Below are 26,905 nucleotides of genomic sequence, written 5' to 3'. Positions count from 1 at the left end.
AGGTGAACATATCAGCTGCACTAACTTGAATAGAGACGTCCAATGCGAGGACGAAGATCGCTCGATACTTCAAAGTGATCAGGAGGGGTATAGACAACATGAGATAGATCAGGCCAGGGAGGAAGAGAAGGAGCTATGAAAAAGTATTGATTGCTGCAGTATCCAAAATATCATCTTCACCAAAATGAAAATATTTGGCCATGTCGTGGTCGTCCATAAGCGTGTGGTAGAGGTCATTATCGTTCCCAAGCTCGGGCAAAAGCATGTCCAGAAACGAATCCAGTGTGTCTTCTCCGTCTCGTTCGCCATTATTGCTACTGCAGTCGGCCATCAATGGCGTAGTGCCAATTCTCGTAGCGTCAGCCCTCTCGTTTCCGTTCCTAATCTCGCGTTCCCGCCGAACATTCTCCCAGAGCCTCTTGATAGGCCGTCCCAAGTTGGTGCCATTCGACCCAGCCAACCAGGTCTCGCACACCACGCAGGTATACCGCCAAGCCCGCTCGCACTCGGCCGAAGCCGGCCGGCGCCGCAGCTCGTGGAGCACAAAGGCCACGGCGTGCCAGTGGCTGTACGTCTGCGCGTGCCACGTCCACGCCGCCAGGGCCGGGTTCGCGAGGATGTTGGCCGCCGCCTCGAGGAGGTCGACAGCGGCGGCAAACAGCTGGTCTCGCGTAGCTCTAGCTCCGCCGTTGACCGTCTTCGTCGTCGTCGTCGGGCTCTGCTGCATTGGAGGATTGATGTTCTTCTCGCGCAATGGCCAATACGCGACGAAACAGAGACGTTTTATTATCATCCGCGCCGAGAGCAGCACCTTGAGCTGAAAGGGGACCTCTGGGTCGCATTGGCGTAGGTACCGGCTCTCCAGCCTATGCTCAAGCTCGTTGATCGCTGTCTGCTTCTCGACTAAAGACGTATCCTCATTGAGGCGCCAGACCGCCTGAAGAGTCTCGTAGCGCACCAAGCAGAACGTCATATCCCCAAACCCCTCGTGCTCGGGCGGGAGTATGGTTATCTCCGGAGCAAGGTCGCCGTCGTCCACATGCAGCGGCAACCGCGTATCAAACGAATGCGGACGCACTGCGTGTTCGTCCCCGCACGCCTCGGCGGTACGGTGGTCCAGGATGCAGATATACCACCACAGCCGGCGCCGCATCTCCGCCTCGAACGGCGGCAGGCCGTACGCGTCCCCGTCGCGATGGAGGCCCATGGACCGCGCCAGGTGCTGCACGAGCACCACGAGCGACCGGACTGCGGACTGCCCGGCCTTCTCGTTCTTGAGGGCCTCAATGTAGAAGACGGCCGCCTGCAGGACCGCGGGACTGCGCGTGGCCAGCAGATGCGCGCGGGAGAGGGACTGTTCTGCGGCGGTGCGGTAGCACGCCAGGGCGGCTTGGCGGGATTTGCCTAGGGCCGAGGTGCATTGGTCGTCGCTCATGGTGCCGACGGAGACGTAGTTGCTTGTGAAGACCAGGGCTTCTGTGTTGCGGTCCAGCTTGTCGGACGATGACGCTGCGTCCCAGTACTGTCGCGTCAGGGTAGGCAGGTGCATCACGCGCATCACCGGGGCCACGTTCTCGCAGAAGGCGGCGAACAACGACGCCGCCTGGGCCAGCGATGGGTGCAAGTCGCCCAACGAACCGGCTGGGGCGCCGAGACCAAAGAGGACCGTGGTGGGATTTGGAGGCGGCGGCGTCTCCATACTTCCGTGGAGGGGACTGGCTGTTGTCGCATCCTCGCTGTCGACTTCGTCGTCGGAAGATGGCTTTAATAGAAGATCGCGAAGTTCCTCAACCTCTTCGGCAAGGCTTTTCCACATGGTGTCGTTGAGGTAGTGGCTGTTGGTCTCCGTAACCTTAAGCCGGCCGATGTGCTCCTCGACCGGGCTGTTGGGACTTGTCACGACATTCCGAGCACGATCTTGATGTCTGGTGGTGGTTGTAGATGAGTCGTCAGCTGTAGCTGCAGTGCCAAGGGAAACATCGGCTTGATCGTGGTGGCCGACCCGCTGGATCATTGTTTCAAGGCGAGTCAAGCGCTCGGCTATCTGCTGCTGCTCATCCGCTGCAGCTCCATGAAGGGTCCGTCGCCGCTTGGGTGCCCGGCCCCGCCCTGTGGGATATACACACTCTTGGCCCAGGCCCCGGGCGCGGGCGCAGTTGCCGCAGCTGGGCTGTCGCCGGTCGCAGCGGACGCGGCGCGTTTTGCAAGAAACGCAGCTTCGGATAGGATACTGCATCGTCGCTGCGGCTGGCGTCGTTGGCTGTGGCGCGACAGAGGATGTGGGCTTAGGCGACTTCCCGGGGCACAGGGGTCGCATGGCGGAAGAAATCATGGAGAGGGGTATGCCTCCTTACATTGATACGAGCATGTTACGGGGTTGAGAGTGAGATCTCGGATAGCTACGAGATCACTCGTCATTGTGGGGTTGCGCTGGAATGATCTCCAAGTAGCTGGGTTCCGGAGCTAGGGGGCTTTACTGGCCAATCGGGCGGGATGCTAGGCCAACCGAGGGCCGTTAGTGCTCAGATTTCAGGGAGGCCTAGGTACATCGTGTACCTGCATGCTTACCCCTCCGGAGTCTCGTAAGCTTACGCGAGTTTTCGTAGCAGTGCACAACTAGCTACCGGACGAGTAGATACCACTACACTACAGGGCAATGTATTTTGATAGGCAAACTTGAATCAATCATACAATGGCGTAGTATTGACTATGTCGAATCACATATTGGTCGTATTGTTCACAGCAAGTGAGGCAATGAACAGGTGCCGGGTCAGGTCGGGGAGTCCATTGTGAGATCAAGGTCCTGAAAGGAAACAACAATTCGACACAGGAGCTCTTTGTACTATTCTCTAAAGCTCTCAAAGCTCCAGATAAACAATGAATTGTCAGGATATTGTTGTTTGCCGTATATATATCTGGATCAGAACCTCATGGGGTTTCGATTTTGTTTAATGCACCATATACTTACAGCTACCATCATCAGAAAAGCAACTGCTATACCCGCTCATAACGTACTACAACCTCATGTCTCAGAAGACGAACACTATGCAGAGATTCCAGGAGTTCCGCAAGAACGGAGAACTCCCTCTGACCTCGAGGTATCTCTTCACCATGACACGTCCAGACCTGCTCTCCGACGAGAGTGCTCAACCTGGCACAGCCTGGGATAAGAGCTTCGTTGAGATTAATTTCGATGACATCGAGGAGTGGACTGACTTCGATGAGAACAATGCAAACAATGCATTCTTCAAGGTCCTGGATCATCCTATACCACAGGGAAGCCATCTTAATGCACCACTTACTGCCATTGACCAACCGAAGGTTCTCAAGTTTGAGGAAGACATTGACGACTACTTCCTCCAGGCCATAGGACCAATACTAAGCCACTCGATCGAGTGCACGAGGGACCTGTTGCGCGACAAATCTGGCAACGAAATGGCCTTGAAGCTTCGGGTTCCTTTCAAGACAGAAGCAACGAAGGTAAGACTGCCCGAAGCAGAGGATGGCTCGCAGCACCTGAAGCGCCCAAACTTCCCTATCTATCTGCCAGCAAAATCTATGCCTGGAATGAAGCCACCCAAAGATGTCGTGTTCGTCATAGGCGAGTCGGCCAGAACCAAAGTGTGGGATCCGAATTGCTACAAGAATGCAAAGTCCTATAGGAACAGCGGGCGCATTCATTTAGGTAAGGTAGCTATGTACTGCAAGGCAGCTGGCACGTGCCTGGCTTTTACAATGACTACGGTGGGCGCTACAATGTTTCGGTTCTTCGCCATAGAGAACGAAGATGGCACAGAGCGCTGGGGGGTCCAGCAAGTGACTTTCCCGTGGTGCCCAGAACCGGTTGCCTCGGGGGAGGAGAACAAGATGTCCGCCCCCAAAGCCATATGGACCATCATTATGATGAGTCTTGATCCCGAAGGACGCAGAACCCAAAGAAGGGACCATATTCGTCCATTGAGCTCGTGGCCCCGGTTTTGAACAAAGAACCACTACACCGCATGCAGGTAAGACAAAGGAGTAGCTGAATAGTGGTTTCAGCGTGGATACACAGGGGGGTAGCTAGTGACTTAAAATTTCATGGGTAATAGGTAAAGTAAGCAGCGTCATGGGAATTCTCAGAAACTACAATCTTCTCTATTTGAAAAATACACTGTTCCTTTCAAGACCACGTACTGAACATGGATCATCTCCCTTCCATTCCCGGCCCTAAGCTGGCCGCATTCAAGGGCAAACACAGCAAGTTACAGATCGACTTCATTGAATACCTAGGGAGTGGTGTGCATGCACATGTGTGGAAAGTACGGATAGATGGCAAGATATATTCTTTGAAAATGGTAACTATTTCTAAGATCTCCCCCATTTAGCTAACCAATGATATTCTTGTTGACTCTGGGCTGCAATGTCTGTAGTTCAAATTCGGAAACCACTTTACTCCGGCCTCTTTCTTCCACGTAAAGCTGAGCCAGGGCGAGGAGGTTCTACACATGCATCCGTTTAATTGCGAAGCCAGAGCATATGCACGACTGAAAGAGGCAAACGAAGAACACATATCTGTTCCTTGCTATGGATATATCATGCTTGACCAAGATCAGCAAAAAGCCCTGAGAGCTAAAGACACCGACCACGATTGGGCTCGAGACTGATGTTACCACAAAACGCACGCCGGTCAGCCAATCAAAGCTTTGGTGAAAGAGCTCATCGACTTCGAAAGGCTTCCTCATACGGACCCAGACGCCCACATCAATATTCGGCTATTGATCCTAGCTATCGACAGCCACAAGACAGCACGCACTCTTTCCAACAACATGGTTACTCTTCATCGCTTGGGCATATTTCACAGAGATATCAACGCCTCGAATGTAGCCCAGGGACGCTTCCTAGATTTCAGTACCTCCTAGACCGTACCGCACCCATGCCTGGATACGAAGCAAATTGAATCTGCCAAGAGCCCTTACGACCAGTTGGGAGTCACTGATGCAGACGGAGTTGATGCAATGATTGATATTTGGAACAAATGCCACCCTGAGCATCGTATATGGTTCCGAGCCGCGCCAAATCAAGAATACATCAAGAGGCTTCGGGCATATGCAAAAAAGAATCACAAGCGAGAGCCGTTTATGTGGGAATACATCCAAGAATACCCGGGAAGGCCGGACCTATACAAGTGGGAGCCCGAGAATCCGAAGGCCGGCCAGCGCAAGCAGCCTTCGAGAAGACATGATCGCACCCGCAACAAACAAGCAAGGAAGATTAAGCGGCAAGATCGATCGAAGACATGATGACGTGTACATCGAAATCATACTGCGGCATCATCACGCGGATTGATTTCGAGACGGTGCCAAACTAGCCATTACGGCCACTGCTCAATCAGCCTCGCTCCAGACCTTCGACTGGCTGTATTGCCTAGAGAAAAAGTCGAATGGCTAATTCCTTGGTTGGGGTCGTCGAAACACGGACCGCATCCCAAAATACACAAACTTTCCATGCAGGGTTGACCGAGACGGGGTTGCCCCGACAAAAAAAGTTGACGAGACACCAGGGGACAAGCAGCCCCTTCGCAGCCGCCAAAACCGGCACGAACCGAGGCCCTTTTATGATTGAGTTGTTTATTCTGAGCCGCATTGAGACTGGCTGATGACTTTGTTCAGTGGTGGTGTGTGTGTGTGTGTGGCTCGGAGGCATAGTGCAGAGACTTTGCCGTCCGTCTCAAGTCGGTTTGACAAGCACCGATCTCAATTGGTTTTCGGTCCTTGCCGTCGATCATGTCGCTGACAGGCGTGCAGTCGCATCGCAGCCAATCCCAAGGCGCCCGAGGTGGGTTTGGCGGTCAATGGCCTGACGCGATCCACGGCCTTCAGATCTGGCGATCGGCTCGTCTGGCAGGACGTGCATGATTCCTTCGAAACAACCCTGGCCACCACGCCGGCCAAGCCCGCCTGGCGCTGGCATTTCTGCTAATACCGGCGGATGCTGGCGCAGAGACACGGGATGACTATTAAGAACCGACCCTTCCCTTTGGTCCCAACGTCGGTCGTCCGTTGTTGCATTGTCGCTGGATCGAAACCTAATTGATCGCTATACTTACCTAATACCTGGCACTCATATACTTATCATACATGTCTTATACGGCGGCAGAGGCCCTGGACTAACTACGGAAAAGCCGCGCACATACTACTAATACAATCAAGATCAACAGCAAGTGGTCCCATCATCAATGAATTCAACTGCGCAAACCGCGACCGTCGATACAAGATCGCCCATGCCCCTGCCTGCCCTGCTGGAGCACAGACAGTCCGGCTCGCCATGCCCCGGCGCGAACGGGGGCCAGATCGGCACCCTGCGCCAGTACAACGTGCTGTGCGGCTCCCGGCTCGCGGGCAAGGAGATAGGAGGGCAGCAGACGGCGTCCCTGGGCGACTGCGTCGACCTCTGCAACGACCACGCCGGCCCGCGCTGCGATGGCGTGGTGTACCAGTCCAACGGGCACTGCGTCCTGCAGGCCGGCATCAACAAGGGCGCCACGACGCTGGACGCGGGCGCCGACTCGGCCATCGCGGCGGGCATGCTGCAGAAACCCAGCTCGAGCTGCGCGGCGCTGGGGTCCGGCACCATCCAGTCGGCCAACGGCGTGAACTTCCAGATCACCTGCAGGAAGGTCATGAGCGGCAACGACTTTGAGGTGCAGTTCCAGATGTCCTTCGAGGACTGCATGCGGGCCTGCGCCAAGGACGGGCGCTGCGGGGGCGTCTCCTTTGAGGCCAGCCAGAGCTTCGGGTTCAAGAACTGCTACCTCAAGACGCCCTTCTCGGCCACCTCGAACCAGATCCTCGACCAGCCCAGCATCGACACGGCGAGGCTGACGGGGCAGCAGGGCAACGGCAACGGCAACGACAACGGTCAAGCGAACCAGCCTCCACCCCTACCCCCACCCCAGACCACCATGATGGAAGTGACGAAGACCATCGTGACTTCGGCACCTGCCACGATCGCCATCACGACGACGGGGACGGATCTAGCGACGGGTGGGGGCATCGCCACCGTCCCCGGAGACCAGACCAGGACCCTAACCACCCTGGTCGCGACCACCATCACCGCCAAGCCAATCCAGAGCGGCGGCGCCAGCGGGAAGACGCAAGGCTCCCTGGCGCCCGGCAGCAGCGCCGCAGGGGAAGCGACGGACTCATCGGAGGAAGCGGACGTGTCGTCCATGCTGCAGATCGCGGGACCCGTGGCCGGCGCCGTGGCGTTCCTGGGCATCGTCGGGTTCGCCATCTTCTTCTTCTGCCGCCGCCGCCGCCGCCGCCGGGGACAGCGGCAGCGGCATCCGCGAGGGGAGAAGGGCCGTTGGGCGGACCTGGGCGACGGCCGGGAGGACGGCGGCAGCTCGATATGGCGCGACACCACCACCACCGCCACGACCGAAGTGCGCGATAGCCGGAACGGGCTTAAGCTGAACCGGGTGTCGACGCATGCGTACGGGGACCCGGGGATCCCGTGCGAGTTTGAGGGGCCGCATGCCCTCACCAAGTGAAGGGGTGACAGGGGGGGGGCAATTGAGGTTGGGGATGATGATGATGAGGAGCATCCGTCATGTTTGAGTACTCAAGGCAGATCATCAGAAGCGGACGCTCGTTGGAGCTGGGCGCAGCAAACCTCTAGCCTTTGCGCCTGTCAAGGCCGGCACTTCTTGTCTCATAATCGAACGTTGCCCGACGGGTTCGGCTTATCTCCACGAGGCAAGCTGCACATAATAAACCGATATATGTACATGTAATTATTCTGAGGCGAGAATACCAAATCGTTTACAATACTTAATAGACCGATCATGGGAAACCATCCTGAGCTGTCGTGACTGAGAACGCCGAACCGGAGGGTAAAGCCTCAGCATCCACTTTGGATATCGAGGTAAAATGTACTTCCGACAAAGCAAGGGCCAATCCAGAACGATGCTGGTGTAACTGCACATAAAACGAGATGAAAGACTCTTTATGAGCATTGTGCTGAGATATCAATCATTGTGTGCTAGGACATGCTTAAAGAAACCAAAGACATGCGGTGTTCAATCCAAGACTAGTAAATATATCTGCACTGCTCGCCGACTTTTCGCGACCATAGGAGGAACAGGACAAGGAAAAAGGGGCTCTTTAAGTACTTACCTAGCGAGACCTGCAAGCGACACTTACTTCACCATGTGCTACACGCAGATCATCCACCACTGCTGCCACGCTGACCAGATCAGCTTCCACGCCAACGAGCGCGAGAAGCACGTCTGCGACCTGCCATGCTGGTCGTACAACGTGGGGTACAAGTGCCCGGCGCACTCGTGCTGCTGGATCACGCTCGAGATGGACGTGTTCAGCTGCGACGAGCGGCAGAAGGATGGGACGTGCAGGAAGATGATGGAGGACGAGGTGTTGGTGCAGGAGCAGGACGATGAGGAAGTAGAGCAAACGGAAAAGAAGAACGATGCAGAGCAGGGAAAGCAAAAGGAGGCTGCGAAGATTGAGGGCGAAGAGGAGGAAGCGCGCATGGAGTTCTGGCCGGAGGATCAGGAAGGAAAGGCAGTGTTGGTGTTTCTCGAAGATGCGAAAGACGACGACGAAGCTCAGTGATTTTAGGCGGGTTGGTCGCTAAAAGACCAATGGCAGGCAGCGTCTGATGCCTTTTTAGCGACGCTGCATTTTGCCGACAATTGTCCGGGGGTCCTTTAGCTTAAGCCGACGTCACCTGTCTTTTCTCCCTACTTCTTAGTACCTAGCTTGAACATCAATCGCAACATAATGGATCAACAACAAACGAGAAGCAGCTCGAAAGGGCACGCAAGAACGCATTCGGGCGCCAAAAGTGAGTCATATTAAACTGAAACCTCGAAACCCCATTCCAAACGCATATTCTGGATGATACAGGATGCAAAAGTACCTGTTTCTTTCTGGTGCACGGTTGGGGAAGTCGCTGGGCAGCACTTACCAAAACACCTCCCCTCCTTGTCTGCCTGTTTGCACAGGTCTGCCTCAACAGGGAGCAAACGACAGGGCATATCGCTTTCATTTCCTTCTTTTGCTTCTCTCTATCATACCTGAACCATGCTCTTTCATCAAAGGTTCACGCCCAGTTGCCATCATGGTGCACATCGCTGACATATTTGAATGGCTAGCCGCACGCCCTCGTTCATCTACCAAAGGCCCACTGGATGCTGATGAGTAGGTTGGGCTGTATTCCATCACACTGCCCTACGTACATGGGCTAAGTAGTCTTCTAGGCCACCTCCTCTCAAATCGCCCGTCATCGCTCAAGTAGCAGCCCGGGGACTATCGCCACAAGTTAGACCCGGACCTGGAGGTTCGCGGTCAAACTCTCCCGCATTTCGGTCCAGCTCCCCGTTCCGGGCAGGCTCCCCATTCCGGTCCAGCTCGCCGTTTGCGCGCTCACCAAACAGGGCCTCGACGCCATCGGGGATCGTGCCGGTGACAGAAAGGGACTTCTCTCACCTCCTCCGGCCCGAAATCTTCCACCAGCTGAGCCCGCTGTCCATCCCGCCGCCATTCCGCAACACCACCAAGCAACCTACGCCGGAGACGCCCATCGCGGAGCTCCTTGCTCATGGACAGTTCCGTGCCGCTGCGATAGCCAGTGTACAGGCACTGACTAGCAGTCCCGTCTCTGCGACCATTGCGGCAGCTCACCCTCCCGTGGATCCCTCCGACTATGCTCGTGTCTTCTCGCTGTTCTACATCCGGCTAGCATGCCTGTGTCTCATCGACTCCATGCCGCTGGCGGCGCAAGAGGCCAAGGCGCTTGAGGACCTCAACCAGGCGTACTACTTGGACCCTATCACTGGCGCGCATCTGATGCCGTGGGAGCTGCGTCTCCTCGCCATCCGTCTCCAGACCATAGGCTTCGGCGACCCGCGCCGGGCCATCATGAGCTACTACGACATGGCGCGGGAAGTGCATCTCCAAATCGGCAAGGCAGCGAAAGCGCACGACAATACCGAGTTGGAGCTTTGGAAGCGGCGCCTGGTCGAGCTCGGCATCAAGGTTGGCGGTGCCCTGATCGAGATGGAAGACCTGGCCGGTGCGGCGGCCCACATGGCGACGTTGCGAGACACGGCACAGGACGGCAAGCTGGCGACTGCCAAGGCACTCCTCTGGCTTCATCTGGGAGACGTTGACGCCGCTAGTCGGTGTGTGAGAGACGGAAAGGGAGGTCCCGTTGGCGAAAAGGTCGTGCTGGCGCTCGTCGACATGGCCAACGGTCATTTCGAGGATGGCCTGAAGAAGTGGACCGAGCTGAAGGCGGAGCTCGAGGAGAACGGCATCCAAGACGAAATGGTTGGCGTCAATCTGGCTGTGTGCTTGCTGTACCTTGGCCGGATGCAGGAGGTGAGTTTATATGAGTGCTTATGGGATAACATACACTAACACTTTACAGGGACGACAAATCCTGGAAGGCCTGATTGACGACGGCCAGTCATCGCGTACACTTCTTTTCAACCTCAGCACCATGTACGAACTATGCACAGATCGCGCCAAAGCTCTGAAAGCGCGATTGGCTGATCGCGTGTCCAACTTGGAGCCTACATCTCACGGCTGGGAGAAGACCAACGCTGACTTTAAGCTCTAGAGTCGCGGTCTTTCTTCCTCCTTGGATCACACTAGACACTAATGTTTTATATGGACACACCCCTAATGATTTATTACTCGCCTAGCCTCTGTGAACGAAATCCCTCCAACTTCCCTGATGTCATCTTCCAAGGGCTTTGTATCCATTTCCGTGGCGACTTGTAGCCACATCTTCAATCGGTCTGATCTCGTGCCCATACCAATGTGCTAGATCATCCCTGTTCTCTCACTTGCTAAACCACTGAAGATTCTTTCTCGTATTTTCGTTCTGCATCCTTTTTGAGCTTTTCCAGCATCCGTTCGTGGTTCTTCTTGGAGACAATATCGCCAACCTTCTTCCAGTTCGCCTCGGCAAACCGACGAACCGCATCCTCGTCGAATAGGCCATCCTCATTCTTCAGTGGCTCGCTCGGCATCACGCCAAAGCTCTCGTCGCCCTGCAGGATGATCTTCTTGAGCCCGTTCGCCGCGCCGCCGCGGAACATGGGCGCGATGCCCTCGACCGGCACGGCGGCCTTGATGACGTCTTTCCAGATGGTCTCGGCCTGGCGCTTCTTGCGGAACTCCAAAACGCGCGCGTCGTAGGTTTCGCGCACGCCGAACTGCGCAAAGACCTCCTCCAGCGTGCCGTCCCGGTCGATCTGGCGGTCGGTGAAGCGGTGCTGCTCGCGGCACGCGGGGATGAACTCGTTGATCCACCGGTTGAACATGGGCCGCTTGGCCATGCGCTGGCGATCGTTGGACTTGAGGTCCTTGCGCGTGAACTCGCCGCCGATGCGGTGCTCGTCAGCGTCGCTACCGCCGCCGTCGGAACCGCCCTCGGATGAAGATTCGGGCTTGACCCAGAAGAAGCGGCAAGTCGCAGCGTACTCGTACGTGTCCCGCATGGTCGCAAACGGCCGCTTCCAGCGCTCGAGGTCGAGGCCGAGAAAGCGCAGGACGGTGTCCGGGTCCGAGGTGAGGCGAATCTTGGCCTTCTTCTTGTCGAGCTTCTCGATCTCGGCGATGCGGACGTAGAGGGCCTCGTGGTCGACGGTCAGGCCGAAGGGGCGAATGGTGCTGCCGAGCAGGTTCCAGAGGTCGCCGTGGTCGTTCTTGAAGACGGACCAGCGCAGGGTCTCGGGGCTGTCGCAGACGTGGACGTCGACCTGGATGTAGCGCTGCTGCGGAACGCCCGGGGTCTCCCGCTCATCCAGGCACTCGATGTCGCCCGCGACCCCCTCGGGCCAGTAGATGGCGAAGGAGCCGGCGTGCGGCTGCTGGGAGACGCAGGCTGCGGCGCCCAGGGCGGCGCGCACGTCGTGGCGCCATTGGACGCTTTGGAGGTCGGTGGCGGTGCTGCTGTAGACGAGGAAGTCGAGGTCACCGAAGTCGGGCTTTTCGGGGCCCCTCGATCGGGGTGGCGACGTGCTCGAAGAGCTGCTGGAGCGCTGCGTGGCAGGCGGCTTTGGCGTGCTGGTAGACGCCCGGCGGCATGCGCGGGGTGTAGAGGGGGTCGGGGCCGCCTGCGAATACTAGGCCTCCCATGGCGCCTGCAGTTTACAGATTGGTTCGGGAAGGGGGTATTCAAAAGATGTTGGTATGCACAACCAACGTATCCCAAACTTTGAGCGCCTGCGGACCAACAACGATGGAAGAAGGAAGGAACAAGCTGCGACGGAATGGTGTGCGCGTCTTGAGGTTTATGGGTTTATGTTGTAGATGGTGGGGGGGATATTAGAAAGATGGAAGAGTCATAAGGCGAAAAAGGTATGCCTGAGGAATGAGTAATATGATTGTTTCCCAAGGCATCGACGAGGTGTTGATTGTAGCAATCCGAGAGAAGGAGCAGGTAGTATTACCTTATCGATAGTGCCAATTGGCGAGAATTGAATACTGGCGAGGCCGCACACGCTTCTCAGAACCGAACATTGATGGCATGCATATTAATATAAGTCTGGTTTGGAGTCTGGTTTTAAGACCTGGTGCTGTTGGTGACTGCGAAACTAAGGCGCAGATAGTTGAGTCACGCCGCCGCCGATGGAGACTTGCTGGGGAGAAAAGCTTGCACTGGTCGGCTTCATCGTCAACCTGTTTGTTCGCACACCCTCCCAAGCTGTAATACAAGAAAATCAATGAAGTTCTCAGTAAAGTGAGGCCGAGCGACCGGGGATATGATGTCGGACTTGATCGAGCACCGGAAATGGTGATGCCTACGGGTGTAATGGGGCGTCGGTCGGAGGTGGTGGGCCCCTTTGCGCTGTCGGAGCTTCCCCGCAATCCAGGGTGGGTTGCACTTGAATGCGTCGAAGCTCCGTAATGAGCGGGTGTACATGTAGGTTATCACGGCAGAAGACATGGATTTGACGCGTGTGTTGAGAAATCGATTGAGAAGAACCTCCTGCTTGTTTGATTGATCCTGTCTTTACCTGCTCTTCTCGGCGAGGGGGTCATTGGTAAGTGATGGCTTATTTATATGATCGCCATTTACGACCCTGTTTCTCGCACAGCTCATCCTCGGCCACCCCGATCGACACTGTTGCCTTTGAGCCCCTCGCCATCTTTCTCAATTCTCCGCAACTGGAAGAGCTTTGTTGCGTGACTATTGACTGTAGCTCTGGGGATGATTCCGGCCTCCGCTACGCCGATCTTCTCCCCGACACACTGGGGATTCTCGTTTCGTAGACCGACTCCGGGGCTGAACGCTGCGAAAATCTCAGCCAGGGAGCGACTCATGTCGCCGTTGTCGCTGCTCGTGTTGAGGAAGACGAGGGCCCCTCGCCGTCGTGAAGGTAGCTGATCCAGACGTGAGTCTCGTCACCGCCCCCTCGTTGAGGGGCACGGCCTGAACGTCGCGGCGCACGCGCGTGACGGACCGACCACGGGGGTCCTGGCTGAGGGCGTGGATGACCGGGTTGTAGATGATGGTCAGGGCGAAGGCCAGCATGGAAGGGATGGCGTGGCCGATGGACAGGGGCGAATGCAGGGCGGCCCACAGGGACAAGTGCGCCTGGTATTCCTCGTCTGCCATATCGCCAAACCCGACGGCAAGCATGTCGACTTCCAAGATGCGAAGCACTCTGCTCAAGCGAGCTGAATGAGATGGATACCTATCAGTAACGGGACGGAGTAAGGCTGAGAAAGACTCTAGTGTCGTGCCGCATTTTACATGAACTTGGGTCCTCTGCTTAATGCTTGTGTATACTGTCCGATATCGACTTGATTCGATTGGGGAACTTGCTGAGCTCTAGCTACAGCTCGTCGTCTTGGTCTTGCACGCTCCCTCGCTAGCAATGATCTAGAACAACATACTGATAAGCCGAATCACGAAGCCCCGAGACCGGCAAGCTGCTGCAAGGTACTGAGAGTTAAATGCTCGGAAACGTCTCAACCGACGTAATTTTAATTGGGCATCGGATTTCCAAAGTCCAGCTCAGGGCCAAACCCACATATATGCAGTTAGCATGAACTATAGAGTAATCTTACTTAACCCGTCGTGAGTGTTATAGCTAAAACAACCCCGTCGTCAAGTGAGATCGTAAGTTTCAAGAGCCGGCTACTTATATATAGAGATTCCGGGCCCTGCCGACTGAGGGGTCGCCCCCAAGATCTCTTTACAGCGCAATCCTGGCCAATGGACAAGCCTTCCCTCAGTGAAAGCTCAAGTACTTCGCACGTAGCTCAATGTTTCATTGGCGGATCTGTAGTTCACCGCAGCGCATCTATTCCAGGGACGTGGTTTGCAGCGTACCGAGGCGTTTGCACTGCCTTCCATCACGCAAGTTTTCTGCGTTGTCTATTTTCTAGAGCATGGGATTCAGTTTATCGTCAACGCCGTTTCGAAGCCCAGCAACTCTTTCAATCTTGGAATTGCCCAAAGCCGCATTGGCCTCATTGGATGCCGTATCCTCTGGTGTACCATGGCCCGTTTTGGTCGCAGAGACTTGTACTTGACATTCGTTCCGCTATAGTCACTGTATTGACGATCATTGGGTGTCTCGGGCTAGCCCCTGCAGGTAATAAAGGGGGAGTTGGGCAGTAGGCGCATCAATCATCATCTTGCTGTTTTCCTTTCAGATAAAACCTCCTGGCAACTGACACTTAAACTTTGCTGACCTATCAATCTAGCTAACCTCGGATCAATCTGCTACTGCATCGCAGCCGAAGTTCCAAGCATCCAAGGCCGTGGCTATGTCGCAGGGCAAGCTACAACACGGCCGTGTACATCTGCAACGACACAATGTCCAAGATGGTCGGAGAGGGCGACTGGAGCTGGGGCATCAAGGGCAGCTTCCTGTGGGCTGGCGTCACGTCCGTCTTTCTCGTGTAAAAATGGTTCCGCCTGCCTGAGTCCAGGGGCCTTACCTACTCCGAGCTCGACCTGCTCTCCGAGCACATGGCCAAGGCGCGCGACTTCTCCTGGGAAAAGGCCGAGATGCTCAAAGCCGTACTGGTTCACATTGCGCTTCAGCACTAGATGCATGTGGTGAAGGCGGTTTTAGATGCAGGGATACGAACACCAAGCTTCCAAGCAAATCGCAACGGAGAAACAAACACAGTTTGATTTATGCCTATCAAATGCTTTCGATCGCTGAAGGGTGTTACCGGTCCGAACCCGGCACTTCTTGTTTTCAAAACGAGCTTGCATTGTCCAGGTAATTAAGCTTAGGAAGGGGCAACCTACATGCACGTACCCAGCAGTCCCCAACGAACGCGATAGCCGTCTTAGTACGGGAGCAAACAGGAAACTTTCCATGCCCAAGTTCCGCGTTTGTCAAGGCAACTCTCTTTTTCCCCCAATAGCACTGACACTGGCACCTTTCCCATCTGGGTCGATTACGAAATCCATTTACACTCCTTCATCTGAGAGAATTTGTCCTATCACCCAGACAAGAATGGTTACAACACCAGCAAGTCCAGCGGATACCACAACATGGCTTCATCTTCGCCAACAAAGATCCCAGGAGTTCTTGCTCTCAATGACGAGAACCTCACCGACCTGAGGGAGAGGTTCCTGTCGGTCTTTGGGTCGCGTCACTGCTTATTGGCAAGAAGCTTCCCCACATACACCTTCAGCATGACCTACGGGACTTAGGAGAACCTTACGCACACATAGGCCCCATCCCTGACAATGACTTTCATGTTGTGGCAGAAATCGTCTACGACAAAGCGGCGTGGTCGGCCTCGCTGCAGATCGAAACGACGGAGCATGGCGCCGAGCTTGTTCCGTACGCACACAGTCGCCAACATTCCAACACGGCAGAAGAAGCTACCACCACCGTCATACGGCAGCTCTGGCCCGATGCCGCGAAGTTCAACATTAAGAGAGGTAAGATCGGACATCGCTTCCGCCATCACGAGGAGATGTGTTACGCCATGTTAAGCTGGCTGGCCTGCCAAGAGTTGAATAATGAAGGAGTTGCCTTGAACTTTCTTGACCTTGGGGCCCCTGGGACACGTGTGCCGCATAGCTTACTGATGATAGTTTGCTGTTTTCTTGCCTGGCTAGGTGCCGACTCGATGTTCTTTCTAACTTGGCTATAGGACTCGGAATTCGTCGTGGAACCATCGATACATCAAGACATAGCTAGTCTCCTCCAAAAGTGGGAGATGCCTCTATGGCGCCTTCCTTCGCCATCTCCAGGACAAGTCTGGTGAACCCATAACGTCTAGCTTCAATGCTCGCCACAGAAGTGTTAACGTCTGTCAGGTCCTTCACTTCACCGGAACCTTGGGCCATATCCTTCCCCGTCATCGCTAGTATCATGTGCCTTTTGTCGAACCCCGACAAGAAACCAGCCTCCGAACACCCCGACCGGGACATTGCGTGGTGCGTGGACTCAATGCAAGGGTTCTGCCGCTTTGCAAATCCCGACAAGTCGAAGCGACCCCTGTCGTATACTTTTGGTACATATGGCGACCAATGGATGTACTTGCATTTCATTGCCCATACATACTGTAAGGTCAACGCTCTATCCATTGCCGAGCCCCAGGTACCGAAGGGGTCTGGCATGATGGTTGATCGTCCTGTTGTCACTGTACCCAACGTCGGGACCTTCCGAGAGCGCCGTGTTTCGGTTTTCGTGCGAACAGCCGCGGGTAAGCCAAAGCAACCCGTACCATTTCCTTCGGAAGTAGCTGTCATCTCATCAAACTTTGGCCATATGGAAGTCAACATCAAACATGGACACTGGACGGAGCCCCACCCAACTCTAAATATTGAGGCCCCGCTTCTCAGGCAGATGCATTTCCACCTAATCGGAGATATCGAATACCCCACACATATAATTTATCTGTCATGCCCACACAACATTCTTTTGTCAAGACCAACCGACAACCAAACAATACCACAGCTCATCGTGGGTATATCAGGATGGGCTCGCCACAAATAACGTCGACATTCTACAAGAATGTAGCCCCTCCGGGGAATACATCCCCCCGGCTGATGCGCCTCAACGCAAGAAAGATCTGTTTGCCGCAGCCGAACATATCAAGCAACGGCTCGCGGTTTCACTCAATACTCCCCGCACTACTAGTGCTAAGCGTTCTCTGTCGGCAAAACAAGAAACAGAATTGCGGCTTCTACTCGCAATCTTAGATTCCCCCTGACGCTGAGAGGCTTTCTATCACATTTGGTGAAGCGTTGTCTCATTTACACGATCCCGACCTGTATGAAAAGCCCTTCGACGTACTGAACGACAATCGCAAAATTATTGATGAGGCGAAACGTCTCAAGACTCTCTGGCTAGGCGGCTTGACGAAACTACTCAACGAAAAAGACAGAAATGCTATAGCGACTGATCTCCGACAGAAGGGTGTTGGTGACGATCTTGAAGATACCTCAGCTGTGAAGGCTAAGCTCACCACCCGTCTCGCTGACCCCCTGCCTCGCTGACCCCCTTTTCCCCACTAAAATCGTAAAAACTTCATAATATTTAAAAGGTTATATAAAATTAAATAAAATAGGTAAAATTAATCAGATCTTTATATTTTAAAATAAAAGACAATTTAAATTTAATATAATTTGAATTTAAAAATAACGTAATCCACGGTTTAATTAAACACACGGTTTAATTAAACACTTTTTAAGGCCTCGTATAACGAAATATAAATTAATTCCACTATAACGTATTTAATATATTGAAATTAATCGGAATCCTCCTCTTTAAATATTTTTATATTATTTTAATAGGTACGCGTATTATACCCGGGCTTCCCGTAGATTTTATAGCGTCGCGGGCGCGTTTTAAGCCTTCTCGTACGACCACTATTTCGGCGTAATTTATCCTATAATTATTTATTAACGTTCTTTTAAGACTGTAGGTTTTTTTTAGTTTATATACGAAAAAATCCTTTATCTTATAACGTGGTTTACCACTACGCGACGCATATCACTTAGCGACGCACTTTTTTCACTTCTCGATTTTTTTATATAAATTAATTTAATTACAACGCTTAAAATTAATTAAAACTATTCGCTATTTAATTCTTCGCTTAATTTTATATCTTTTTTATATATTCGCGTATTATAACCTGTTACGCCGTAAACATTATAACGCTTTTTACCGGTCGCCCTCCGTTTCGACGAATCTCTATTTTTACTTTTATTAGGCGCTAAACGCTTCCTTTTTACCTTTTCGTTCTATAGTTACTAAAATTTCTTAATAATAAGGGCTTTTTTAAACTAAACTCGCGATTTTTTAGCTTTCCGGCGCTTAAAAAATACTAAATTAACCTTTTTTAGTATATATATCCTATCGCGCATAAAGGTTATTTTATGGGCTATTTTAATTATATTTTTCGTTATTTAGTCTACCGTATTTAAAATCGGCGTCGAAAAGCTTCCTTAATAAGTAAACACCCTCTTTTTAATATAAATAGAATACTTAGTTGTTTATTAGGGGTTAAACGGCGTTTAAAGGTCGTAAGTATTAGCCGTCCTTAGACGAAATGGGTTAAATATAAGCGTCCGGAGACGTATATTTAATTTATTAATTACCTCGTTAAGGTTATAAAGTATTAAATTAAATACGCTGAATTTAAATTTAATATTAATTTCCGTAAAAATAGTAAAATACGCGGCTTTAAAAACGATAAAAAATTCGAGTTTAATAATATAGTTTATAAAAGCCTTAATAAATAACTCGATTTTTTTCGAATAAATACGCTTTAAAAGCGAATAAAGTGTTATATCGAAAAGTTAAAGCAAGTATAATAAATAAGGAGGCATATTAATAATAATAATATCGTTATTTTAACAGTATACCTCGAATTCGGCCGAAATATAGTTCTCGTGGCCGTCGAGAATTAAAAGGCGGTAACGACTTTTCGTTTACGATTTAATATATTTATCGAAGTGTTTAATTTAATCTAAATTTATTTCGTTATTAATTTAATTATTAAAAATCGGCTTAATTATTTAATTATTCGGTAAATCGGTTTCGCGGGACTAGTTCGCGAGGTAATATTAATTTTAAACGATTAAAAATAGCGGAATGTATTAACCCTACGAATTAATATATTTAATCGCTGTTATTTATTCCCGATTATTAAATTAAACCGACTTCGCTTTTCTACGCCGCTCGGCGCGTATTACGACGAGTATTAACCCGATTATGCTTATTATAAAGCCGGTTTTGTCGAAATTTTAAATGTTTTCGTCGACAATCCCGTATTTCGCCTTTATATTCGTAATTAGCGTAAACTAAATAGAAATAACTTTAAAATTCTCGTAAAAAGCCTTTTAATAATCGTACCAACGATTTATTTTAGTTTTTAAGTCCGGATTACGGTTAATAAAACGCTTAACCTAATACTTATTAACGCGGTCGCCGCCGCGTAACGCGGTAAAAAAATTAGTTATATTTTTTATATTAGCGAGATCGGGAAGTATCCCTTGGATATTTAGATTAATTATATATTTACGAAGTATTTTTTTTTAATTAAATTTATTTTATGTCGTTTCGATCGGATTTCGCGTTTTAAAATTCGGCCGTAAATTCGATAGCGTAAAATTAATTCGGGTATATTATAAGCTTTTATTATTATTTTTTAGCTTATTTAATTCGGTTCGTTTCGTATCGCTTAAATTATTAAAACTATCCGATCTTTTTAGGATTAATTAAGCATTATAATTATAAAGGTATTACGCGTTAAAGTTTAATTGTATTAAAATTAAATTAAAGTGCGTCGCTAAGTGATATACGTCGCGTAGTGGTAAACTACGTTAACCGTTTTTTTTCGTACGGCGGCGCCGGCTAAGTATTTTATTTATTTTTCGTAGTGCGGTTACTTTACCTTTTAAAAAAGCGAGCCGGTGCATTATTTGCGTTATACCTTTCGTAATTTAGTTAAGTCTAATTAAAATCGACGTCGGAGAGCTATTTTAATGCCGTACGATACGGTTTCGAACGTATTCGGTTTAAAATTAAGCCTTAATTAAGTTATTTAAGGTTTTTAATTTCCAAGGAATAAATAAGCCGAAAAATATCCCTAGAGGTATTAAAGTATATAGTTTTATATTTAACTATAAAATAATATATTTCGGATCGTACGAAACGAGTTCGGTCCCTTAAAAGCCTCTTTATATATTCGAAACGGTAAAAATCGCTTGGAACGCTTTTAAAAACGCTAATAGAAAGTTCTCTTTTAAAATATAAGTAATATGCGCCCGTATAAAACCTTTAATTTTTTTCCCGTACGCCTTTTTTAACGCACGAAAACAGCCGATATTAAGAGGTTAAAGCTTATACGACGAATAAAAAGGCATATAAAGTATAATAATCGAGTTTTTTTATAGTAAAGCTCGAAAACTATCGAGTAATAGCTTTTATAGCCGTTAAAGATTAATAAACGGTAAATACCTTTTATACGAAACTTTATATATTTATTAAAGTATCGAATCTAGTCCTCGCTTTTTTTATTCGTAGTTTAACTATTTTTAATAATAAGCTGTTTTCGTACTAAGAAAAAAGGTACGTTTTCCCGGTAAAAATAATATACGGAGGGATAATATAACCGTATAATTCGACGCTTTATATTATTATAACTTATTCCCGGTTTTTTTATTATACTACTTTAAGCCTTCCGCGTTAATCGAAAGTGATTACGATTATTTCGAACGAGATTTAGTTTATAAAAAACCCGGTTTCGTTGAAATTATATATATTTTCTTTTTAAATTTTATACTTATTAATTATATTCCGTATAAAAATAAATTACGCGCGATACGCGTCGGGATTTTCGTAAAAAACTTTTTAATAATCGATTTTTCGATTAAAACGCGTTTAGAGATTTAATTATCGTCGTATAAAATTAAAAGCTTAGTTAACGCCGACGCGTTCCGCGTCGCGTAGATTAAGTAATCGATTCGCTATATTTTTAATACTACTTATTCGAGGCGGAAACGATCGCGAATTTAAATTAATTATATATTATACGATTAATTGCTTTTCGAAATTCGTAAACTTTTACATTAATGATTACATATTTCGTTATAAAATATTACCGCGACGCCGGTAACGTAAAATTATATAAGGGATATTATATATTCGCGCTGCGATTTATATACGTAATTTAGGGTTTTTTAAAACGCTTAAAACGCTAATTATATATCGTTCTTTTTTTATTAATTTACTATCGTAGGTAATAAAAGTATAAAACATAAAATATAAGTTATACGGAATTAAAAGAAAGTGTTTAATTAGACCGTGTGTTTAATTAAACCGTGAATTACGTTATATAAATTTAACGCTATTAATATAACGCTTAAAAGGTGAATTTGAAATTTTATATATACATTACTAAGAAATGTAAAAATTAGGATAAAACTTTAAATAAATATTATTATTTAAGTTTAAAACATTTTACAGGTACAAGATATTATTTAAGAGGTAAATGAAAGAAACGAAGCTTATAAGTAATTTATTTATTTAATTATTAATTTATTTTAAAATTTTAAATTATTTTCTATGTGGAAAAACTAGAGAAAATTTATTTTCTTTAATTAAAAAATGGTTTTATTTTATTTATTTTTTATTTCTAAAATAAAATACTTTATTAAGCTTAACGTGGTTTACCACTACGCGACGTATATTACTTAGCGACGCACCTTAATTTAATTCCAATATAATTAAACTTTAACGCGTAATATCTCTATAACTATAATGCCTAATTAATCCTAAGAAAATTAAAGAGTTTTAATAATTTAAGCGACACGAAACGAACCGAATTAAATAAACTAAAGAGTAGCAGTAAAAGTTTATAATATACTCGAATTAATTTTACGTTATCGAATTTACGGCCAAACTTTAAAACGCGAAATTGAACCGAAACGACGTAAAATAAATCTAATTAAAAAAGAGGTACTTCGTAAATATATAATTAATCTAAATATTTAAGGGATATCTCCTAATTTCGCTAATATAAAAAATATAGTTAATTTTTTTATTGCGTCGTGCGGCGGCGACCGCGTTAGTAAGTATTAAGTTAAGCGTTTTATTAACCGTAATCCGGACTTAAAAATTAAAATAAATCGTCGGTACGATTATTAAAAGGTTTTTTACGAAGATTTTAAAATTATTTCTACCTAGTTTACGCTAATCGCGAATATAAAGGCGAAATACGGGATCGTCGACGAAAATATTTAAAATTTTAATAAGACCGGCTTTATAATAAATATAATCGGATTAATACTCGTTATAATATATACCGAGCGACGTAAAAAGGCGAAGTCGGTTTAGTTTAATAATCGGGAATAAATAACGGCGATTAAATATATTAATTCGTAGGGCTAATATATTCCGCCGTTCTTAATCGTTTAAAGCTAATATTACTTCGCGAACTAATCCCGCGAAACCGATTTATTAGGCGACTAAGTAATTAAACCGATTTTTAATAATTAAACTAATAACGAAATAAGCCTGGACTAAATTAAGTATTTCGATAAATATACTAAATTATAAACGAAAGGTCGCTATCGCCTCTTAATTTTTAACGGCTACGAGAATTATATTTCGGCCGAATTCGAAATATATTACTAGGATAACGATATTATTACTATTAATATACCTCCCTATTTATCGCATTTACTTTAACCTCTCGATATAGTACTTTATTCGCTTTTAAAGCGTGTTTATTCGAAAAAAATCGAGCTATTTATTAAAGCTTTTATAAACTATATTATTAAACTCGAGTTTTTTATTGCTTTTAAAGCTATATATTTTATTGTTTTTATAGAAGCTAATATTAAATTTAGATTTAGCGTATTTAATTTAATACCTTATAACCTTAACAAGGTAATTAATAAGTTAAATATACGTCTCCGGATACTTACACTTAACCTATCTCGTTTAAGGACGGCTAATACCTATAACCCTTAAACGCTATCTAACCCCTAATAAATAACTAAGCACTCTATTTATATTAAAAAAGGGTATTTACCTATAAAAGAAGCTCTCCGACGCTGATTTTAAATGCGGTAAATTAAATAGCGAAGGGTATAACCAAAATAGCTTATAAAATAACCCTTATACGCGATAAAATATATATACTAAAAAAGGCTAATTTAGCACTTTCTAAGCGCCGGAGAATTAAAAAATCGCGAATTTAGTTTAAAGGAGCCTTTATTATTAAGGAATTTTAATAATTATAAAACGAGAAAATAAAAAGAAAGCGTTCAACGCCTAATAAAAGTGAAAATAAAGGTTTATTAAAGCGAAAGGCGACCGGTAAAAGGCGCTATAATACTTACGGCGAGACAGGTTATAATACGCAAATATATAAAAAGGATATAAAATTAAGCGAGGAATCGAATAGCGAATAATTTTAATTAATTTTAAGCGTTGTAATTAAATTAATTTATGTAAAAAGGTTAAAAAATAGAAAAGGTGCGTCGCTAAGTGATATGCGTCGCGTAGTGGTAAACCACGTTAAATATAATAAATAATAAAATAATCACGTGATTTATATATAAACTTTATTTTATATTCGTTATAATAATATTTTAAATACCTTAATTTATTCTATTAAATAAAACTGTAAAAAATATAAAATCTTTATATTTACTATTTATTATAGTTAAATTCTAATAAAACGAAAATTCTTCTTTATATTTTAATTAAAATATTTAAAAATAGCCATTAGTCAATGAGAGGGGGAGTCAGTGAGGGGATACGTGAGCTTAATAAGGGAAAAGGCAAAGAGAAAGCAATCAATGACATAACCGGCGAACCATCAACTCCAAGGAAGCGCAAAGCTGCCCACTCTCTGTCGACAGACGTCAAGTCAGAAGAAGCCGTGTTGGAAAAGACAAAGTCTCAAGGCGCGACCCGTGATCCAGAAACAATGGCAGCACAATCCAAAATGCCTGAGCTATATAGAGGGAAATGTACATTTACCCATATCACGGTGGCTGTGGAGGGAGCTCATGTAATCGCCAATCATCTTTGCAGCAAGAATGATTCGCGACGCCTCTTTGAGTTCCAAGATGCGCTGAGGTGGTTGATTCCGGCGGAGGTCGTCAGCAAGATTGTTAAAATTCTTGCCGGGAATGTGGCATGCAATATTATCCCTCTACAGAAGGGCGTTCACTTTGCCTGGGACAATTACCAGTTGGTAATACGTCCCATGCCACTTGAAGAAGATGAAGTCGATGACGGAAAGACATTGAAGTTGCAGTTTCTCTGGTTCAACCCCGAGGACCGCATTACAAGCAGCTCGATATACGAAGATCGCAACTTGTCTCGACACGAGGCTAAGGGCGGCTTTGTTGATTGGAAAAGAAGAACTTTGACGGACGAGACGCTTGCAGAAGGGGCCGATACGAAGACATGGCCATACATCATCCATACAGGCGATGTGTATATCCTGGAGACTATTGATGCGGAAAAATTCCCCCTGCCCAGCCTTGAGCTGCTCAGCTTGCAATTCAACATCAATGTGATATTCCATTCACTGAGAGGACAGGGTGAACTGAAGAGCATTTTTCGGGGGCCCCCTCCGGATATTGATGGAGACATGTTACGTTCTTGGGAACTACAAGATGCAGGCAGTGATCTGGGTTCTGGGAACTGGTCGTGATATGGGCGATCACGAAAAAGGTACTTTCTGAAGATGACGCCTGGAAGTGGCTGATAGCCTTGGAATACTTGGACCTACTGGAAGCAGAGGATCAGGAGCAGGAGTCCGGTTAGAAAATAGCCACTCAAATTCCTACCACGACTACTCCCTCCGGTAATATGAGAACTCCTGGCGAGTCTCAGAGGCCCTATATCCTACCCCATCTTCACTAGTCATGGCCACCCAAGGCCGAGGACGCAGGCGATCGCCCAGGAGATATTGGCGCTGTGCTGGAGAATGTCACAAACAGGCCGACCAACGTATCATCTACGCCTCCCGAGCTGCAGTCTCCATCGAGTGGAGATAAGTCATCACAAATTCCACACCGAACAGCATCTCCAAAGAAACCCGAGTCTCAGTCCAGTCAGAAAGAAAATTAGACAATGCGAATGGAGTATAGATAATTAGATAATACAGTTGCTTTTGAAACCGCATCGATAGAAGGTAATCTGGCCGTAGTAAGACTCCTTGAGGACTATACACCACCGACCTGATCGACGACTCGGAGTCTATGCAGCAGCACTGGCACGAAGTCATCGCCCTGATCTGCGCCGTCGTGCCCATCTGCTGCGAGCGCGACCCCAACGGCATCGACCTCTGCTTCGTCAACCACGCCCGCGAAGCTACTCGTCCCTCTTCTCATCCGTCGAGAAGAGCGGCTACCGCGGCATCGGCCTCGCCGTCGGCTCGCCCCCTCCAGAGCGACCACGTGGCCGGCATCTTGCACCAGGTCAAGCCACGGGGCCGCGCCCGGCTCGGCGCCAGGTTGGGCGACATCTTGGCCAAGTACGTCGGCGACTACAGCTACCTGACGCGCCTCCACCAGGACCGCCACTACAAGCGCCCCATGAACCTCATTGTCGTCACCGACGGCCACATCGAGGACTCCCTCTACGGGCACCTCGCCGCCGCGGCGCGCGAGCTCGACCGCGTCCACGCCCCCGCCTACCAGGCCGGCGTGCAGCTGTTCCAGATCGGCCACGACCCGCGGATCAGCGCGGGGCTGAAGGTCGACGACGACGAGATGCACAAGCGGGAGGGGACGCGCGACATGGTGGCCACGAGGACGTGGAGCGGCCGGCCGGGCGTCCTCTCGGCCGAGGGCGTGCTCAAGGTCGTGCTGGGGGCGGTGTCGAGATCGTTGGACCGATCGACGGTTACGAAGTCGGGGCTACTGGCTGCGGAGGTTCAGCAACAGGAGAAGAAATAAACGCCGAAAATTGATGATTAGCCACCAGTGGCGTCACTCTGCTCCTGTTACTCTCCGGGGAGCGTGCATAGATCTCCGGACGTACTGAAGGAAGTTAGTGCAGAACATGGGGTCTACGCAGGCTGGAAAACTCAGCTATGGGATGCTTGATGGACATGGAAGAATAGCTCGCCATGAGAGCTAAACTAGCTACGGCTAGGGTATTAGGTTATACCTAAATCGTCCGGGGCAGCAAAGTTGCCGAGCACTTAGGTAGTCGCCAATATACTCGGCCGAAAAATGAGTTACGCATCGATTGAAAGAACCACCAGAACAGACGTCGCCATTGCCTTTCCTTCTAACCACACGTAAAAACTCCGATTGAGACTGCTCCTAGATTGTTCAGATGAACAGGATGGGACGTCTTGACTCGCGAGCTGCGAGGGGCTGACAGGCCCTGAACGTGAGCCTATTAATAGGCTTTGAGGTCCCGGTGGGATGGATTCCCTCTTGTTTTAGCGCGGTCGAGACCGCCGATAGAACAGCACACCCACGCACCCGAAGCGTAATATTTTGTCTGTCGGGTCTTTTGCGAAGCAGTGCGACTCCAGAAAATGTAAGCAGTAAGCTTACCCATGTGGAAGATGTCCGATGCGGAAATCGCAGATGCAGCTCGCTGACCGTCTACGTGTATCTACGATTGAATTTGCCAATGAAAGGGCCTGGCTGTTGGTCTTGCCGCTTGGCGGGGGTGGCAAGTGACGCAACGGTAGCGTCGGGTTGTAGTCATTTCTAGGGGGCGTTGATGTGCAATGGTGCGCCAGGCGCCGACTGACGCCAATTGATTGGCATAATGGCTATTGCGTTTGCTAGACTTTTGGCCCAGTAATGTCCACCCAGCACAAGTGACAAGCGTGCTGGGAGTAAAAAGGATTTGCTTCATGTTCAGGCAGTGCAGCGGGGGGCTCTGGCATCTGGGGAGGGATGCGCAGTC

General features: G+C 48.7%; 11 protein-coding genes across 11 annotated transcripts; 8 read left to right on the top strand and 3 right to left on the bottom strand.

The window, feature by feature from the left end:
* Positions 1–133: 133 nt before the first annotated feature.
* Positions 134–2,317, bottom strand: PG986_011682 (uncharacterized protein; the record flags this gene model as incomplete). Its single annotated transcript, XM_066847904.1, has 1 exon — positions 134–2,317. One exon carries the CDS (start codon positions 2,315–2,317, stop codon positions 134–136), a length of 2,184 nt encoding a protein of 727 aa, XP_066694600.1.
* Positions 2,318–3,045: 728 nt separating this feature from the next.
* Positions 3,046–3,981, top strand: PG986_011681 (uncharacterized protein; the record flags this gene model as incomplete). Its single annotated transcript, XM_066847903.1, has 1 exon — positions 3,046–3,981. The coding sequence occupies one exon, from the start codon at positions 3,046–3,048 to the stop codon at positions 3,979–3,981; it is 936 nt and encodes a 311-aa protein (XP_066694599.1).
* Positions 3,982–6,262: 2,281 nt separating this feature from the next.
* PG986_011680 (uncharacterized protein) lies at positions 6,263–7,534 on the top strand (the record flags this gene model as incomplete). The annotated part of the gene is made up of 1 exon (XM_066847902.1): positions 6,263–7,534. One exon carries the CDS (start codon positions 6,263–6,265, stop codon positions 7,532–7,534), a length of 1,272 nt encoding a protein of 423 aa, XP_066694598.1.
* A 658-nt stretch (positions 7,535–8,192) lies between these two features.
* Positions 8,193–8,615, top strand: PG986_011679 (uncharacterized protein; the record flags this gene model as incomplete). The annotated part of the gene is made up of 1 exon (XM_066847901.1): positions 8,193–8,615. The coding sequence occupies one exon, from the start codon at positions 8,193–8,195 to the stop codon at positions 8,613–8,615; it is 423 nt and encodes a 140-aa protein (XP_066694597.1).
* Positions 8,616–9,123: 508 nt separating this feature from the next.
* Positions 9,124–10,626, top strand: PG986_011678 (uncharacterized protein; the record flags this gene model as incomplete). The annotated part of the gene is made up of 3 exons (XM_066847900.1): positions 9,124–9,203; positions 9,263–10,385; positions 10,435–10,626. The coding sequence occupies 3 exons, from the start codon at positions 9,124–9,126 to the stop codon at positions 10,624–10,626; spliced, it is 1,395 nt and encodes a 464-aa protein (XP_066694596.1).
* A 232-nt stretch (positions 10,627–10,858) lies between these two features.
* PG986_011677 (uncharacterized protein) lies at positions 10,859–12,152 on the bottom strand (the record flags this gene model as incomplete). The annotated part of the gene is made up of 2 exons (XM_066847899.1): positions 10,859–11,966; positions 11,992–12,152. 2 exons carry the CDS (start codon positions 12,150–12,152, stop codon positions 10,859–10,861), a joined length of 1,269 nt encoding a protein of 422 aa, XP_066694595.1.
* Positions 12,153–13,115: 963 nt separating this feature from the next.
* On the bottom strand, positions 13,116–13,659 carry PG986_011676 (uncharacterized protein; the record flags this gene model as incomplete). The annotated part of the gene is made up of 2 exons (XM_066847898.1): positions 13,116–13,400; positions 13,426–13,659. The coding sequence occupies 2 exons, from the start codon at positions 13,657–13,659 to the stop codon at positions 13,116–13,118; spliced, it is 519 nt and encodes a 172-aa protein (XP_066694594.1).
* A 1,185-nt stretch (positions 13,660–14,844) lies between these two features.
* Positions 14,845–15,081, top strand: PG986_011675 (uncharacterized protein; the record flags this gene model as incomplete). The annotated part of the gene is made up of 2 exons (XM_066847897.1): positions 14,845–14,915; positions 14,961–15,081. The coding sequence occupies 2 exons, from the start codon at positions 14,845–14,847 to the stop codon at positions 15,079–15,081; spliced, it is 192 nt and encodes a 63-aa protein (XP_066694593.1).
* A 456-nt stretch (positions 15,082–15,537) lies between these two features.
* On the top strand, positions 15,538–16,996 carry PG986_011674 (uncharacterized protein; the record flags this gene model as incomplete). The annotated part of the gene is made up of 4 exons (XM_066847896.1): positions 15,538–15,637; positions 15,721–15,933; positions 16,192–16,258; positions 16,315–16,996. The coding sequence occupies 4 exons, from the start codon at positions 15,538–15,540 to the stop codon at positions 16,994–16,996; spliced, it is 1,062 nt and encodes a 353-aa protein (XP_066694592.1).
* A 6,952-nt stretch (positions 16,997–23,948) lies between these two features.
* Positions 23,949–24,683, top strand: PG986_011673 (uncharacterized protein; the record flags this gene model as incomplete). Its single annotated transcript, XM_066847895.1, has 1 exon — positions 23,949–24,683. The coding sequence occupies one exon, from the start codon at positions 23,949–23,951 to the stop codon at positions 24,681–24,683; it is 735 nt and encodes a 244-aa protein (XP_066694591.1).
* A 550-nt stretch (positions 24,684–25,233) lies between these two features.
* Positions 25,234–25,932, top strand: PG986_011672 (uncharacterized protein; the record flags this gene model as incomplete). Its single annotated transcript, XM_066847894.1, has 1 exon — positions 25,234–25,932. The coding sequence occupies one exon, from the start codon at positions 25,234–25,236 to the stop codon at positions 25,930–25,932; it is 699 nt and encodes a 232-aa protein (XP_066694590.1).
* Positions 25,933–26,905: the final 973 nt, after the last annotated feature.

The sequence above is a fragment of the Apiospora aurea genome (assembly GCF_038362705.1).
Source record: "Apiospora aurea strain CBS 24483 chromosome Unknown utg000008l_segment0_segment0, whole genome shotgun sequence".
In the NCBI taxonomy this organism is placed as follows: domain Eukaryota; kingdom Fungi; phylum Ascomycota; class Sordariomycetes; order Amphisphaeriales; family Apiosporaceae; genus Apiospora; species Apiospora aurea.
The sequence above is the reverse complement of the archived record's forward strand: the minus strand, read 5'-3'. Positions and strand labels throughout refer to the sequence as shown.